A 16,848-nucleotide genomic window follows, 5' to 3' on the forward strand; every position below is an offset into this window, starting at 1 on the left:
AACCAGCCAAAAAAGATCAAGAGGGAGAAACTTGAAATGACCTCCACATGTAACACCAGTCCTGTTTGGAGGGTTTTCTAATTGTTGCCACTGAAGAGCACCTGTTGTTAATTCCATGAACACCAATACAGCTGAAATTGATTAACGAGGCCCTTAGCTGCTTAACCAACCAGAAAATTATCAGACAGGTTTAATTCAATTCATGCCAGGCCCAATAAAAAAAGTGTTCCTATAATTTTTGTGAGCAGTATATATGTAATGTAATAAATTCAATTATTTTTGTAGAGAATGGAAGAAATACATCAGGCCAATAAGGGTAGATTTTATTTGACTTTGAAACAATGGTTCATCCCTAGTTATGTTGCCACAGTTTAGGGTGTTCTCTCCTTTTTTGTTCCTTTTTGTTCTGGTACCTTGTATTTTTATTTTGAAATAATGGTGTGGGAATGTATTGAATGATAAAGCTTTAATTTATGAAAGGTAATGGTGTAGGTGGTAAGGAGTATGAAGATAATCGATAACATGTGGAAGAATGTTCATTGGAGCACAGTCTTGTAGGATATTATGTTTGTTATCAGGGATTTCAAGGTGGAAATCTCCATCCACCACTACTCCATGTACTGACGTAACACCTTTTTAAGAAACTCAATAAAAAAATAAAAGAAAAAAAAGAAAGAAATAGAGAGAATCATGGGTGGCTTTAATGTTTGGCTGCAGACATGGGGGGGGCATAACAGTATTTAACTGTTTTCCTGAAAGATCCATTCAGATATACTCTATATACATACACACATACATAGAAGTCTTGAGGCGCATTGCATTGTTGCTGTTCATCAGAGGTGGGGATTCTGGTCTCATGACTTGGACTCGAGTCATTAATTTGACAATTTTACACTCAACTTGGACTTTCAGACACAGACTTTAGCCCAGTGACTCGGAAAGACTTGCCATTTTACCCCAAATACAAGGATTAAATTGTATATTGAGAAAGCCAGGGCCGCGGCCTGTTTGTTAACATCCATGTGACATGTCGACATCCCAAAAAATTAGGGCTGGGTTGGTTTGATTCGACAATCCCGCCAATCAAAAAAAAAAGTCGTAATAAAAGCAGAGACAAATTGTATTCACATCAGAAATGTTAAACATTAAATGCTGTATTCATATTTTTTGTTTGTTTTTTTGGAGTCAAGCTAAACTTTTATACATTTTACTTTCTTCCTGGTCCAGTTTGTATCTGCTATGTTTATAAATAGATATGAGAAATAAAACACAATCAGTAGCTGATAAATAGATTGGGTTCATATGTTTGTAAATCTGAAAGAGTCAGTGCCTCATCAACCACAAACATAGCTGCACATCACTGTTTTGTAGTGAGGGATTTAGTATCCTGACTTTACTCGGGTTCTCTTCTATCTCCGAATTACCATAACTGCAAAAGTGCTAAAATGTGTTTTTATTTCAGATAAATTATTGTGGATTTTTGAAGAGGGGATTCATGAACTCAAAGGCAATTTACCTCATAAGTTTGCAAAATGTTGATAAATAATACAGTTCCTAAAAGCACACAGGGTCTGTAGAATTAATATTACCCTGTCGTTGAAATGACTTGAAAGGATGCAAAACATTAATAATAGGACTTGTGAGTCGACTTGAGACTTGACTGCTTTTGACTTTGGACTGGACTCAGACTTGGGGTCAAAGACTTGACACTTACTTGAGACTTGCAAAACAATGACTTGGTCCCACCTCTGGTGTTAATTGTCTTATGGTCCTTTACATTTAAGTGTCTGTCATGTGTTGGTCCCATTAGCGGAGGAGGTCACAAGACTGAGAACTGCAGGTTTCATTGAATCTGTCCACATGTAAAAACAGATCGAATCAACTGCCAGATCGGGAAATTCTAAATAATACCTTAAGTATTTAATTTAAGTTAATTGATGAGAAAGTTAACATTTAGAAAGGAATACTAAGTCGCATTTTTAAAGAACTCTTCTTTCGAGAGAATGATCATTTTCTTGTTTCATTGTTCATTACCAAACAATAGAATATCACCCTTTAATTGAGTAAAATGGCTTGTAAGGACATGTACTTACAAGTTTTCAGTCGCGCACCTGCAGGTGGGGAATGGGGGAGGTGCTGACCCCCCGCCCCCCCCGCCCGTGGGCGGGTTCTCTGTGAGTCTTCTCCACTCCCACGCGCGCGCTTCCCTCTACTTCAACAAACCCACTGAGGCGCACGTGGAGCGGTACTATAGTGGGGCGGTTGGGTTGCACGCGCACTCAGTCCAGCGAACTTTTCAATGGTTCGGTCTCGTGTCCAATGCCGTCATCAGCTGCACGCGCCACAGAACTTTGTGATAGAAGTTGATTAAACTGCAGACGTGCCTCCGAGGATGAACGCCGCCTGACTGCCTGCGCCTCGGTCATCTGCCCCGCGCTCCAGGCTGAGTCCTTCCACAGAAGGATGGTCGACAAGGGCCCGCTGCTAACTTCTGCCATCATCTTCTACCTCTCGATTGGGGCAGCAATATTTCAAGTGCTGGAGGAGCCCAACTGGAAGCAGGCTGCAAAGCTTTACAGAGAGCAGAAGGATAAAATCCTGGAGGAGTACCCCTGCCTCTCCAGAGAGGATCTGGACAGAATATTAGAGGTATGTAATGGAATGGATCAACGTTTGATTCCAGAGGTGCTTCTGTAGGCCCTCAATATTTGACAGTAAATGTGTTTGTAGCTGCTGTGAAAGGAGGGAGACACATGAGTGTCAGCTGCTGCCTTGGCTTTCACTGAACTTCTGAGTCATAAAGTGCACTTTACTGCTGTTTCCAAATCCAAGAAACTTGCTGGGCTTTCCATCTGCCATTTTTGAGTACAGACACAACGGCCTGTGTGGGCTTTATCTTTGTGTCCAAACAGATATTCAGCTTTTTGTACAGACTGGCTGTCTGCTGCAGGCATGACTCTAAACGGGTGTGGAGGGCAAGTTTGCAACCTCAGCTTTAACAAGCACCTTCGTCTTTCATTGCTAATTTCTTATCAAGACAGTCATTCTGGCTATAAAGCTGGTGTCATTGACCTGTGAGGTTTCATGTCATCACCGCATGAACGCAGTCAACAACCTTCTGATTTAGTTTTTAACCAGCTCTCTCTAATGGTTGTTTGTTCTTTCATTGTTTTAAACTGAGCAACAACGACTTTTCTACAACTTGACATTGCTAGTCATTAAGACATCCCTTTACTCCTTTCTAAACATTTGGATTTCTTCAGCACTTCTGACCAGAAATGGGTCTGATATTTTGTCCCACTTCCTCCCATCCCCCTTCTGTCTCCTCTTTGTGTTGGGGGGGACTGAACAGGATCCGCCATGACCCCCCCCCCCACACACACACATTCACAGCACTTCTCTGTAACAGCAGAATCTCTTCAGCAGCCAAATCCTCTTGTGAATGAAGCTGGAATGTTATCTGCTGGGGATGTTTTGGAAATTTCCTGTTGGCAGTTTTTTAATCAGCTGAAAAGGAAACCAAGCTTAGTCCATGTCAAAGAAAAATATTATTTTTTTGCAAAAGGGACAAAAAGCCATCTGTTCTGTTGCATTCCCCTCAGAACCATATCATGTTACATGTTCGTATCGGTGTCTCCATCACCTCACAGGTGGTTGAATTGTCTGAAAAGCAGCCATTCTTGTATTTTCTTTCACCTACTGTTCTTCAAGACACCTGCTTTGGAAGTTAACAGAAGAGAGAACATCATCTTTGAGTATTTCCACATTTTCCAGTGTGAAAACTTTATTATACTTGTTAACAATTAAAAAGAGTGAAGACAACACTTGTAAAAGTTAGTTCTCTCCATTTTATTAACTAGAAGTTTACTATTAACTCTAAGATTGGTGAAGTGGTCACAGTGTAAAGATAGAGTTTTATGGCTCTGCGCGCTGGCAGTTAAAGCTGTAATAAAGTTCAGTTAGGGTGGTGCTGGGGTGCTGGAGTTATCACTCCTGAGTTACGACCTAGCACTTGTGGCTTTCTTTGCATTGCAGCATCAGCATGATCAAGGCAGTTCAGTTTTTTTAAAGAACTGTGGATTCAAATGGGTGACTGTATTAATAAAGGTTTCGACTGATGCATGGTGACTTGCGCTTCTATTTAATGGAGGAGGAAGTTGGCTCAAATAAAAATGTTTTCTTTGCCCTCACAATTAAAGGAACTGCTAACATCTCTGGTTTTCCTTATCTGTTACCTTCTTCACATCAGCCCCTAAACAAACTAGTGTACAATCAACTGTACAGTTCATGTTGAGTTGATGTAATTTAATGTTAATACATTCAAATTCTAGGTAAAATTAATGTCTTTTATATTTTTAAATTATGCTGTGCAAAACAAGATGGCTCTTTTCATGTGAAATGAAAATACAAGTACTCTAATTTTTTGAAGGGGCTGACTTTCATGAAGTTTTTTTTCTTTTTGGAAGGTGTTTTTTCAGCGTTCTTAAACAAAGGGGAATATAGAAGGGAAGGTTGGTCGTGCAGAATTGTGAAAACTCCATTTGAATGTCTCCTTTTTTAGCCCAATTTTCAGCTCCATGCCTTTTTTATTTCGCAAACGAGCATCACTTTAACAGTGTGAATGTCTTTACATGTGACTCTAGTGGGTTTTGCGACTACAGCTTACCACAAGCCCATCACATGGTTCAAGGAAACGCATAGCCCCCAGTTGTGTTTGTAAAAAAGCAAACTGAGGTGAAGAAGAACCTCCCTTTCACACCAGGTTTTTCATGTGCTTCATCTGTGTCTAGGATTGCTCATCAATTTTCCTTCTTTTTTTTTTTTTTTTTTTTTTTGAAGTGACAAGAGCTTCATCACATAAATGTTATCAGTGCAACACTGCCCAAATGTTTCCAGTTGGAGAATCCTTTGCCATGTGTCTGTGGGATGGAAACATGTTTACAGGGTTTTTCGCACATTTGGTGGCAGCTGTCACCACCTAATTTACAAGCGCCACCAGCTCCTGCCGCTCAATCAAACACATGACCAAGTGTTTGTAACTGCAGTTACACACACCCACCAGTAAGGGCGAGTGGCGCTGTGTCCAAATCAGCGCATGGAACAAGCCATTGACTTCCGCTCAAATCTGGTTTTAAATTTAAATGAAAGCATAAAAAAGCAAAACAGAAGAGGTTTTGTTGCATTTCTCCGTGAAACAAACGAATGGTAAAGGGTAAATATTAGGGGTGAAACTGATGACGGATAATCCGTGTGCCATACAGAGCCACGCGTGTACCGTGAATCACTCCCTCCTCCTCCCCAGCGGCCGCTGCGTTCGTCGCGTGCACATTATTTAAATTGTCTTTGTTTTAATATGAGTCTAAGTTGCTTCTTGACAGTTATTCAAAACCCGAAGCTCCTGCCGCATGTGGGAGAAGAGATCTTGTTTATTTATTTTGAAGAGCTGAATAAAAGCATCTGTGCGTGTCTGGGTCCAGATCTCCAGGTGATGGGGCAGCCGCTGTCCCGGAGCCGCTGCTCCGTTACAGGTGTCACTACATTTTCTGTATGCGGAAGCAAATCGGTTGCACCGCTCACCCCGCATGCGCGAGCCACACGTCACTTCCGCTCTTCGCCCACTATACCACAGTCATTTCCAAACAGTAAAACTCCTTGATCACAAGAATTTGTTTTTCTCAACAACCGAGAGCTTCTCCTGACTGGATTACACTGCGAAAAAGCCACCACCTATGAAACACTTAATAATGAAAACGAGATACGATTATAAAGGAAAATGTCAATGCTGTGTGATAGAATAACAGACACACAGTTCTGAGTCATTCTCTCAGTTTGATCATTTTTTTATTTTTCATTTGTTGGAAATAGGAAAAGATGACAAGTAAACGAGTTTTTCTCTGAGTTGTCACAGGATGTTGCAACAGAAGTTACCTTTAATAACGTATTTGGATTACAGGATAAAATAGTGTCTTGAAGTGGAGCTGTGTCCTCTTAGCTTAGGGAGTAAACTGCCGTCATGTAAAACAGCAGAAGAAGAAAACATTTGTAGTCCGTTTGTAGTCACTGCAAGATCGTAAGGTCCTGATCCTTAACGTGTCTTTTCCTTTAGTGTTTTCAACAAACAGTGAATTTTTTCACTATGATAAACATTTTAAGTGCTATATTAACATCCTAAGAGGTTATTACTGTTGTTAACGTCCGAAGACCGGAAAATGCTTTAGCGGAAGTGACGTTTGGTTCGAGCATGCGGGTTGATTTGGATATTGGGGGATGTGGGGCAAGGGAAAAGTTTAATATTCAGCATTATTTTCTGTCAGTTTTTTTTGTTTTCACATGTGTAAATTTAATTAGAAACTAAATGTTTTTACATTTTTGTTTATGTTCAAAGTTTTAAGATATGTGACTGTATATTTATGCTTTAAAGTACTTTGTTTATGTACCTTAAATATATGTTTTAAAAGCTTTTTTTTTTTTTTTTTTTTAAAGCAGTTTTAGGCTTATCTTCTTGTTTTTTCCTGTTATTATTATTTTTTTTTTTTTACTCATTTTACTGATCGGAAAAGTGATCTGAACCGTGACACGATCTGAACCGTGAGTTTTGAGATCCGTTACACCCCTAGTGAGTACTGTTTCTTCTACAGTATAACCGTGTACATCTAGCTATACATAAATAGATAAATCTTTATTCCAACCTGAGTCATGTTAGTCAAATGTATTAGTTTTACAGGTATGGAAAATAGCAAAGTAAGCAACTTTTTTTTCAAAAAGAAAAAAGAAAAAGGAACAACCTGACAGGTGGAGTGTAGTCACATCAAACTGGATGTCTGTTGTAAAGTTGCAATTGATGGTCTTAACCAAGAGGCTTTTGACTAACAAGAGTGTCTGAAAAGGTTAAGATGAAACATTGACCAGTCAAACGCTCTGCTACAGACTGTTCACTGTACAAATGAGTAGCTGAGTAGTAATGAGTCCATGTTTGTTGTATAATCCCATGTTCAGTAAATGTCCATGGATCTGTTAGTTTCCATGAGGTGTTATTTACTAAGAAGCACTTAGAAGAAAATAGAGAAATAAACTTGAAATGAAATAATACCAATTTGACCTTTATTATTTATGTAAATATATCTGCTAAAATAGTCAATTTGTATACATTAGCTCGGGGGACCAAAAGTTAAGGTACACAAATCCAAGGGCGCCACCAAGACACCACCAGCACCACTTTATTTTAAGAGAGGAAAAGCCCTGGTTTATATGAGATCTGTTGTTTAGCATTCATATTACCTGCATAGTTGGCGCATTTGTCTTTCAAATCTACTGATTCAATTTCAGAGTTACAGGGCTGCTAGAGAGAGTCTCAGCTGCTGTTGGGACTGAGGGGGGTGACACCATGAGCAGGTCGCCATTCACTTAAACCCCAAATAAAATTAAATGTTAAATAGTAAACTAAGGACTCTTGTGACTATGGCTGTGGATCATTGCTTGGGTGGCAATTCGATTCACTAACCAAGCTCTACGATTCACAAATCGAACCACAATTCTTACTTTTTAATATCATCTTTGTAGCTATGTAGATGTCTTTTTACTGGATAGATGAGCATTTAAATAATTTGTACTAAATCACTACCATGTATACGTTAATTAGAACAGGAGATCAGAATCAACAAAACTGATAAAAACACAAATATTTAAATAGTTAAAAATTGTGGGTCCCCCCCCCTATGGAAGAATCAGCTGATTAATGTTGTCTACATCTGCTCTTCAGCTGTGCAGAGCAGCATATCGGCGTGAGACTGCATTTCTCTACTTCAGAATCCGCTGAAGTTGCGTTAATTTTGTCAACTGTTGAAGAGTTACCATTACCTAAGATAATGTAAAAACTGTAGCTAAAGCTCCGGCTTTTAAGCTGATTTTTTTCAGAACTTAAGTCAGTGAGCAGAACTTCAGTCTCAGTTTTAGAAACACCAAAAAAGCTCTCGCTAGACTTACTTTGAAAACAGGAAGCATCACCGACACGAAGATGTGTTTACTTCCGGTAACGGTAGCACTGTTCTTTCGGTTTTGTTTTAGTTCATACACTTAAAATCCAATATTACTCTGCATTTCAGAGCAAAAAAATACATTGTCCTGAGATAATGTATTACTACACTCTACTAGTGCTGGGCGATGTGAAAAAATGTTTTAATCACGATATAAAATATTTTTGTTCTGTTTGCTGAATCACGACTGCTAAAGTTTTCAGAATTAGCTGATTTACTCTCCATGTTATACGTTATTTATAATAATTTATTATTATTTATTATAACATTAGCCAAATTGAAAGCTCTCCCAAACATCATTCAATCATTTTTTACATTTATTTCAGAAGATAATAGCAACAGGAGGAAAAATAGTTAGTCTCATTTGCACGCACAACCCTGAGACAGACACACATATCAGTTTATGGAATCAATCTATGGAACTCACTGGACACAATATTGAAAGAAACAACTAGCATAGCTGCATTTAAAATAATCTTTAAAGATAGGATATTAGATAAATACATGAAGGAAAATTAATTGGGACAATAAATGTAAGCCATAGACCGAGATGGATTAGGGAGGGGTTAGAAATGTAAAGTTTTGAAGATTTGTTGTTTCTGTTATAATGTGGCCTTTTGTTTTTGTTTTGGAAAAGGAACAGATTATATAAGAATTGTTTTTCTTCATTCTGTTCCAATTGTTTAAGCCTAAAGTATGTCTAATGTATGTTTCCTTGTGAAAAAAAAAAATGCATGAGCAATAAACCATTCAATCATTTTATATCACGATAACGATATATATCACAATATACGGGAATAAAGTATATTTTCAGCTATTCTCTGAAAGAGTGTCTTGGCTTACTTTTCTGACTATTTTAAGTAACAGATAACTGAATAGTTACAATTAAGAAACAAACATTTAAGTGCAGCAAATGAATCAAATGAGATCAGATGTGGCTGATATACAGCAGCCTTCACATTTGTTCAATCAAAGGAATTTAAACTAAAATTAGTAAAATGGCTAACTAAAAAGAGTAAAAAAAAAAAGAAAAAAAACTTATCATGAAAAACATTTTTTAAAGTGCAAAACGGTTTCAAGTTTCTAAGTAGAAAAACATTTTTTAAAGTGCAAAACGGTTTCTAAGTAGAAAAATACATTTTTGCACAAAATTCTTCTAGAATTACATCAATTGCGTCAACTGTTGAAGAATTATAACCAAAACAATACAAACACTGGAGCCAAAGCTCCGATGTTAAAGCTAATTTTTTCTTTCAGAACTTAAAGTCAGTGAGCAGAACTTCTGTCTCATTTTTTGAACAGATAGAGAAGCACTTGCTAGTCGTACTTTGAAAACAGGAAGTTTCACTGACATTTTTTAGAAGATTTGTTTAATTCCGATGACAGTCACGCAGCACATTCGGCTTTAAAATCCAACGTTATTCTGTATTCCAGAGCAATACATAGTTTATGAAACTCTACTACAGTCATAAAGATCATAAATCAGCGATCTTGCATGTTGTGAATTTTCGTACTCCAATTTTCAGGAGGAGATTGAGAGAATCCGAGTGTTTGCATACTTGTTACAGCTCTATTCTACAGCTTTGTCTCTTATTTTTGTAATCTCATCTGTTCATTTTTGTGGACTTTCCTTGAGTGATGGAAGGTTTGTTGTGTTAGCATCGGCACAGGAATCGCCTCCCAGCTTGTTTACATACTGCAGTCTTCTCCTCCACGTCGGACGTCTTGAATCCAAAATGTAACCAGATCACAGACGTCCCCTCTTTAGCTGAAAGTGCTTCTTCTTGGCTGTCTGCATCACTGTATCGGTCTGTTTCTACTCCAGGGAAACAACTTCCCGCTGTTCCGCGTCCACCGTTCTTCACTCGTGTTAAGTAACGTAAAGTATGTCGTAAAACCAGCGAGAGTGAGAATTGAGGAATATAAGGCAGTTTTTCGACGCAGAAACCACAAGAGAGAGTTTCTTTATGAAGTATCTCTTTTTAATTTGTCTTTATTTTTACGTATACATTTTTTTGTGAACACACTGACGAGGCATCACCTGCGCAATCGTCTCAGGCTTTTTAATGACATATTTGGCGTAATAATTGATCAAATTAGTTTACATGCAATATAAACGATAGAGGAGAAATGGCACGATAGACATTTTTCTATCGCCCACATGATATGTATCGTCATATCACCCAGCACTGCACTGTACTATATTTATACAGATCTCAAATCAGCAATCTTGGATGTCGCGGATATTCATACTCGAATTTTCGGGAGCAGATTGCGAGTATCTGAGCACCTGGATACTTGTTACAGCCCTACTTGTGACTGTTCGTATGTCTTTGCTAATTTTAATGCTTGATCATGGCTATTAAAGAGATCTGCACAAAAAGAATTAGAAGTTCTTTGCAGCGCAAAGATTAATCAATGTGTCTCCTATTATTCCTTCACAAAGATCTTACATTCATGTCTGCATGTCTGTAGCTTTGCTGGTCTACGGTCTCTCCTAGACTATTTTCAGTTTCTGGATATTTAGATCCAGAAAATGCCAAAGGATGGTGAGGCAGTATGCTCGAGCATAGGTATCATTATGGTTTTAATGTTATCTTGGTGTTCTGCTAGACCTGCAGTGTGCAGATTTTTGCACTTCTAGTTTAGGCAGTAGCTAAGAAAAGAAAAAATCACTTTTGCTTTAACTGTCCTTTTATATTTTCTTTATCCAGCATGCAGTCAGAAAATGTTGAAGCTGTGAACTCCCAAGCTGCATCAGACTCACTTTTACATAAAATGCAATGCCATCTTGTCCTGCTGTGTTGACCTGCATTTGACCTTTTAACCTTTACTGGTGCTTTGTATTGCAGAACATGTATAATGAACTGGGAGAACATCTTACTTTTTCCACTTGACCAGCTTTTTGCTGAATTTAAAAAAAAAAAAAAAAAAAAAAAGCTGTCCTTGCACTTTTCTTGTGAGATCAACAGTTTGCATGTGTGAACAACAGTTTGACACAGTAAAGCAGTTCAAACCCACTTATTAGGCCACAGTGAGATGTTGAGTTAAGCATGTGCTCTGACAAACCTCAGACATGACGTCGACATTGCTTGTTTTTTTTTCTTAGCAACCACATACTTATGACAACCCAAGCTTGTACTCTAACTAGTCCCATCAGAATAGTTGATCAGTTAGATGTTTATGTTTTGGTAGTTGCCTAAATTTCTTATCTAGCACAAACTTATTTTACTAAGCATTTTTTACTTCAGAGAAATGTATGGGCATTTTCCTGTAGGTGTCCTGGGTCATGTGGGGTGTGCCATCAGTTGGTTCTCTTCCTTCTCCCATGTTGTGACTGTCATTCTATCTCTTCTCTCTGGCCTGGCTACCTTATCCCAGGCTCAGACTGCATCCAGTCCAGGTCCAGTGCAGCCACCGGAGTGGTCTAACTATGGCAGATGACTCACATCGGCTACATATGTGCTCTACTGGACACTTTCTCTAGCTATAAGCACATTTAAGTGTCTCTCTTTTTTGGCACACTTTTAAGAGCATAGTAGTTTTACGGCTGGACTGGCCAGAGCATGGTTAGGACTGTGTGTCTTAGCAATCACTGCTGATGATGTGAGTTCTAGGAAGGAGGAATTGCAACAAGACTGTTGGTCAAGTTATTCCTCCTTTAATTTAGTAAATAATAACCTCAGGGCACATTCATACTGGCAGATATTAGGTTTTACTTGCACCACAGTTTTTCTTGAATAGTCAGCTTATACCAGCTCACCTGACCTCATGTAAACGTTTAGATGAAACAAACCCTGGTCATGTGAAGATGTGGGCATTTCTCTACTTGTCAACAGCATCTTGGGTACAAGTCAATAGTGGCAGTTCTACATTGAGTTACTCCCCCACCCCCCACCCCTCCCTCACGCACATGAACCCCATCGTTTTGAGTTCCCTGTTTTTATTTGGCCATTTCCCACAAACATTTATAAATATATAAATAATATATGAATTTTATATATCCATATTACAGGGGTGTCAAACTTAATTGCGCAGGGGGCCAAAAACCAAAGCACACTTTAGGTTGTGGGCTCAGGAGGATAGACATTTATTGAACACACTTAAATTAAACTTTAAAACATACATTTTTAAAACTTCCCTTTTTGAACATTAAATATGACGAAAAACAGCTAGGAATATATGTCCTGAATAAATCAACTTTAACCTTAAATACAATAATATTTTGTGCTCTATAAAAATATATCTTGTCAAAATGTTATATTCTGCATAACAAAATATTAAATGGAAATATACATAAAAGTTGTGCTTTTCAGCAAAAACAAATCAAATTATTTCAATTTTCTTTGCTCTTGTATCATTTTATCAGAGCTGGCTTCTGATGCTGTTTAGGTTTGATGTGTGATGCCAGTATATGTCTTTGTGAAATGTATCAGAGTAATTTTATTTTTAAAAAGCTGTTGTTGTGAATATAATTTAAGTGTTAATAAAACATTAAAAGCAAAACCAAATAAATTATCACTTCATATTATTCAAAAAATGTTGGTGTTTTCCTAATTTAGTGCAACACCAACAGTAAAAATCCTCCCACAAAACGTCTCTGCATTCATGAACAAATGATCTATTGTTTACTATCTCAAAAAGCTCTACTGCCTTCTTAACCTGCTGTCTTTGTCAAATAGGCTACCAACACCAAATAAACAACAAATGTAAAATACATGATATCATAAGGAAAATTAAAAAAATAAGGAAAATAAAGACATGTAGGAAAAATATCTACAATAGTTAACATTATGACCATACTCAGAGTAAACTAAAGGTATGTGATGATCCAGTTTATTAGGGATTCAGGTTTGACAACTGAAAAGTGTCAAAATCAAAAACGGTAGAAGCATGACAAAGAATACTTGTTTAAGTTTTGCATTCAATTTTATATAATTCTCAATTGGGGATAAAAAAAACAGCTTAAGCTAACCACAAGTCAGGGTTAATGCGTGTGTAAGGAAGAATATCCAATGTAAAACCCAATCATTCCTGTAAATCACAGGATATTCTGCTGTGGTAGACCCTAAAGGCAAAGAGGAAGGTCAAATGCAGGCCTACTGGGGTCCTGGTTGCTCTTTCATTTTATCTGTATTGTTGGAGAGGCCATCAGCTTTGCATGAGAGTTGATGCAAATAGTTTGTGTGGTTAATTCCCTGCCTACTCTATTTTGAGCATCTCATGTCTTGCTTTTATTTATTCCGTAAGTATTCACAAGGTTTTCTGTGTCTTGGTCTCAGGTGGTGTCAGACGCTGCAGGCCAAGGGGTCACAATAACTGGTAGCAAGACTTTCAACAACTGGAACTGGCCAAATGCTGTCATCTTTGCTGCCACAGTTATCACCACAATTGGTCAGTGCTTCAATGTAGTTTATCATTATTTTACCACTCTTGAGTTTTGTGCGACTGTACATCTTCAACATACTTTGACTGTCTAAAACTTTTTAAAGGATATGGCAACATTGCTCCAAAAACTTCATCTGGCAGAGTATTTTGCATCTTCTATGGACTGTTTGGAGTGCCGTTGTGTCTTACCTGGATCAGTGAGCTGGGGAAATTTTTTGGTGGCAGAGCAAAGCACCTTGGCCAATATTTAACCAAAAAAGGGTTTTCATTGGTAAGTGATGTTATGCACATTTTTGGACACAACCTGAAAAGATTTTGATTGCTTGCATGTTTCTCTTTTACAGAGAAAAGCTCAGTTTACCTGCACTGCTATCTTTCTCCTTTGGGGAGTGTTGGTCCATTTAGTCCTTCCACCATTTGTATTTATGTCACAGGAGGGCTGGACTTATATTGAGGGCTTGTACTTCTCATTTGTAACTTTGACCACAATTGGTTTTGGAGACTTGGTAGCAGGTAGGCAAGAAATAAAACTTGTTGATTCAACTTGCATGTCACTACCCCATGTTTAACGAATAAATAAGTACTATCACTATGCTTGAAGTAACTGTTTAATACCAATTCAAATGTAAAATTCTGTGCTTTTCTGCAGGTGTGGAACCAAACAAAGAATATCCAACTTTGTATCGCTACTTTGTAGAGGTATGGATTTATCTGGGACTGGCCTGGCTTTCATTGTTTTTTAACTGGAAAGTGCGCATGGTTATTGAAGCCCATAAAGCTTTAAAGAAACGGCGCAAGCTTCGTAAGCTCTCCCTTGAGGAGCTGCGCCAGTACAAGGAGGCTTACAAAGCTTCTCTTCACTTGTCACCCACTCCTAATGATGTAAACATTTTTAGTTTTTTGTCCAAAAAAAAGGAGGGCTACAATGACTTGATAAAGCAGATTGGCAGCAAAAAAGATAGCCGGACTAGACTTGCAACTGGTGATTCAAACAACAAGTCCAAAGAGATCAATAGATCCAAGAGTTGCAATGATGCTCCTGTGTTTAATGAGCATACCATCTTGAGCCTTGACCGTTCACCACGCCAGAAGAGACGTTATAGCTTTAGTGACCGGGTCACTGTTGCTTTTTCAAAGTCAAAGAATTACCTTCTTGGTTCAGACAATGGGTTGCTTCTTACAGAGGAACAAATGGATCCAGACATGGACCAGAACCAACTTTATGAGAATCAACTTGACAAAGAGGCTGAGCTTGGGAATAGAGATTTGGGAAGGTGTGGAGCAGAATGCCGGAAAATTTGGGAGTCTAAGGAATATCATCCCCTAACTTTCCAAAATGCAAACATTACTTTTGTTGATGAGGAAAACTTGCTCAGTAATAATTTAGAGGAGCTGGAGGATGATGATGACGACAACGACAACTCTAAGGCAAAACTCTCCATTACCACATGTGATGAAAACACTGAAACCCACTACAAGGAAAATCAAGGCTCTGAATCGGAAGGCTCTGTATTCACCAGTGACGGTTCAGAACACGGCCGCTCCTATGAGAAGCTGGTGGAGGAATATGCAAAAGAAGATAACACAGATGCCTGATCAGTGTGAGACGCATCTTAATGTTGGCAGGCATCAACTTTTGTGTTCATTTCAAAGATGACTAAATGTCCCATTGCACCTTAAAGGTCGACAATATCAAACTTTGTCATGCCTTCGTGTATCAGATATGAAAGTTAATTTGTTCAGACAATGTGAGGAACACAAGTTAAACCCCAGAGGTTTTTATCATCTGCTGTACTTGTTTTCCCTAAATGGTTTTTGGACAGTTTTTTTTTTTTTTTGTAATGTCCATGTATGTTTTTTTCCCAGAGTAATTTTTAGATCCTACTCATAGGCTGAAATTCTTTCTTTGAGCTTCAATTATTTCTATTCACCATATTGGTGTTTTAATAGTATTTATTGAAATAAAGGAAGTGGTAGCTTTTTTCTGAACAGCTGTAAGTTTGTTTTTTGAAATTGCACAATTTAATCAAATAATAAATGCAAGTATAAACTATTTATAACCACACTAAAGAACTGTCTTTAAAAAGGGGTTAAGGAGGGTCTTCATGGTGTCTTTCTTGTTGTAATTTGTTTTGTGAATGATTTGATATGTCATCTACTTGTTGGAATTATGAGCAACTGAACTGCTACTGCGAAGGAAGAGGTGCCTCATTTGAAAGGGGCCACAAACTTTACAAAAGTTTAAGTGAACAAACATTACAAATGGAAATTGGCTTTAAAAAATGTAAAATATTTGTTGGTATATACATCTCAAGATCTTAAGATATTTTTGTCACCGACACTGATTCAGTCAAGTTTAACTGTTTGAATACCACTCGACAGCATCATCACTAATACATGCGGTCACTTTGGACTCAACACAACATTTAAATTTTTGGTCTCAACACTCTTCCACCCAATTGTATTGACTTTGTAAATACTGGCCTGTTGTTAATCACAAGCACACAGAACTCACCCTTGCTACCTGTTTACTATAGGCGAGGCTAGCACCAGGCCAATTGACTGAATTACCGTTAAGCCAAAGTTTTCCTGTGGGAGATTAATGCTATATAGAAAAACGGGCCAAGTCATGAAGCCAAGTGGACAGAAGCAGCTCCTCACTCATTATTTCATAAGTTCCTAATCACTCGTGCCCACATATATTTTTCAGATAAATTGCAAGTGTGGAGCTTTTCTTAAAGCCAATTGCAAGTTGATAAGTTTTATCCCTTTTTTGTTCTAACTACAAAAAAACATTCACAGTTCTAATTCTACTCTAAACAGCCTCAATTAAACTGTGAGACAGAAGATGTGCAGAGCAGCATAAAAGCTGGTGAAAATGTTGTGTAGAAATGTAGCCATTGCTACCATGATGAAAGGTGCCTTTTATTTTTAGACCTCCTCACTGTTTCATAGCATTTCTGCTTTCATTAACAAAAGCCATTTATTCCTGCATATTTTGCAACATTATTGTGTAGCAAAGGTACCTATATGAGCCAAATACCAACCACATGTCCAAACAATTAACAAAGAACAGCTATACTGGTGGCTTCGCTGTGTGAAAACTCCATATTGACTGCTAAATTTTGTTTTTTTTGTTATTAAAATATTTGTTTGTTTATGAATACCATGAAGTTAAATTGTACATTGTTTTTTAGCATATTAAAGTCCCCCTCTGATGAAAATCCTCTGTTTTTGAGTTTTATCATGTATGTCTGGCTTTTTTTTTTTATGAAAGAGAACAAATGCAATAAGAAATCATTTCTACACATGCACTAAACCCTCATCTGTTCCTAGTGTCTAGTTCAGGTTCTGGAGAAGAGAAGATGGTATCTTCACATTGACTGCAGTCAAATGAGCCGCCGTTCACATTTCTGTGGTCAAATCA

General features: G+C 37.8%; 1 protein-coding gene across 1 annotated transcript; it reads left to right on the forward strand.

The window, feature by feature from the left end:
* Window positions 1-2,141: 2,141 nt before the first annotated feature.
* On the forward strand, window positions 2,142-16,645 carry LOC112148025 (potassium channel subfamily K member 5). The gene is made up of 5 exons (XM_024274803.2): window positions 2,142-2,649; window positions 13,316-13,427; window positions 13,526-13,692; window positions 13,766-13,934; window positions 14,071-16,645. Exons 1-5 carry the CDS (start codon window positions 2,464-2,466, stop codon window positions 15,015-15,017), a joined length of 1,581 nt encoding a protein of 526 aa, XP_024130571.1. The 5' UTR covers window positions 2,142-2,463; the 3' UTR covers window positions 15,018-16,645.
* Window positions 16,646-16,848: the final 203 nt, after the last annotated feature.

Source organism: Oryzias melastigma, linkage group LG9, assembly GCF_002922805.2.
Source record: "Oryzias melastigma strain HK-1 linkage group LG9, ASM292280v2, whole genome shotgun sequence".
NCBI lineage: Eukaryota > Metazoa > Chordata > Actinopteri > Beloniformes > Adrianichthyidae > Oryzias > Oryzias melastigma.

Coding starts and splice junctions, on each gene's coding strand:
- LOC112148025 (XM_024274803.2), top strand. CDS start 2,464: ATGGTCGACAAGGGCCCGCTGCTAACTTCTGCCATCATCTTCTACCTC. Junction 2,650..13,315: donor ATCTGGACAGAATATTAGAG/GTATGTAATGGA, acceptor TCTTGGTCTCAG/GTGGTGTCAGACGCTGCAGG. Junction 13,693..13,765: donor CCAAAAAAGGGTTTTCATTG/GTAAGTGATGTT, acceptor TCTCTTTTACAG/AGAAAAGCTCAGTTTACCTG.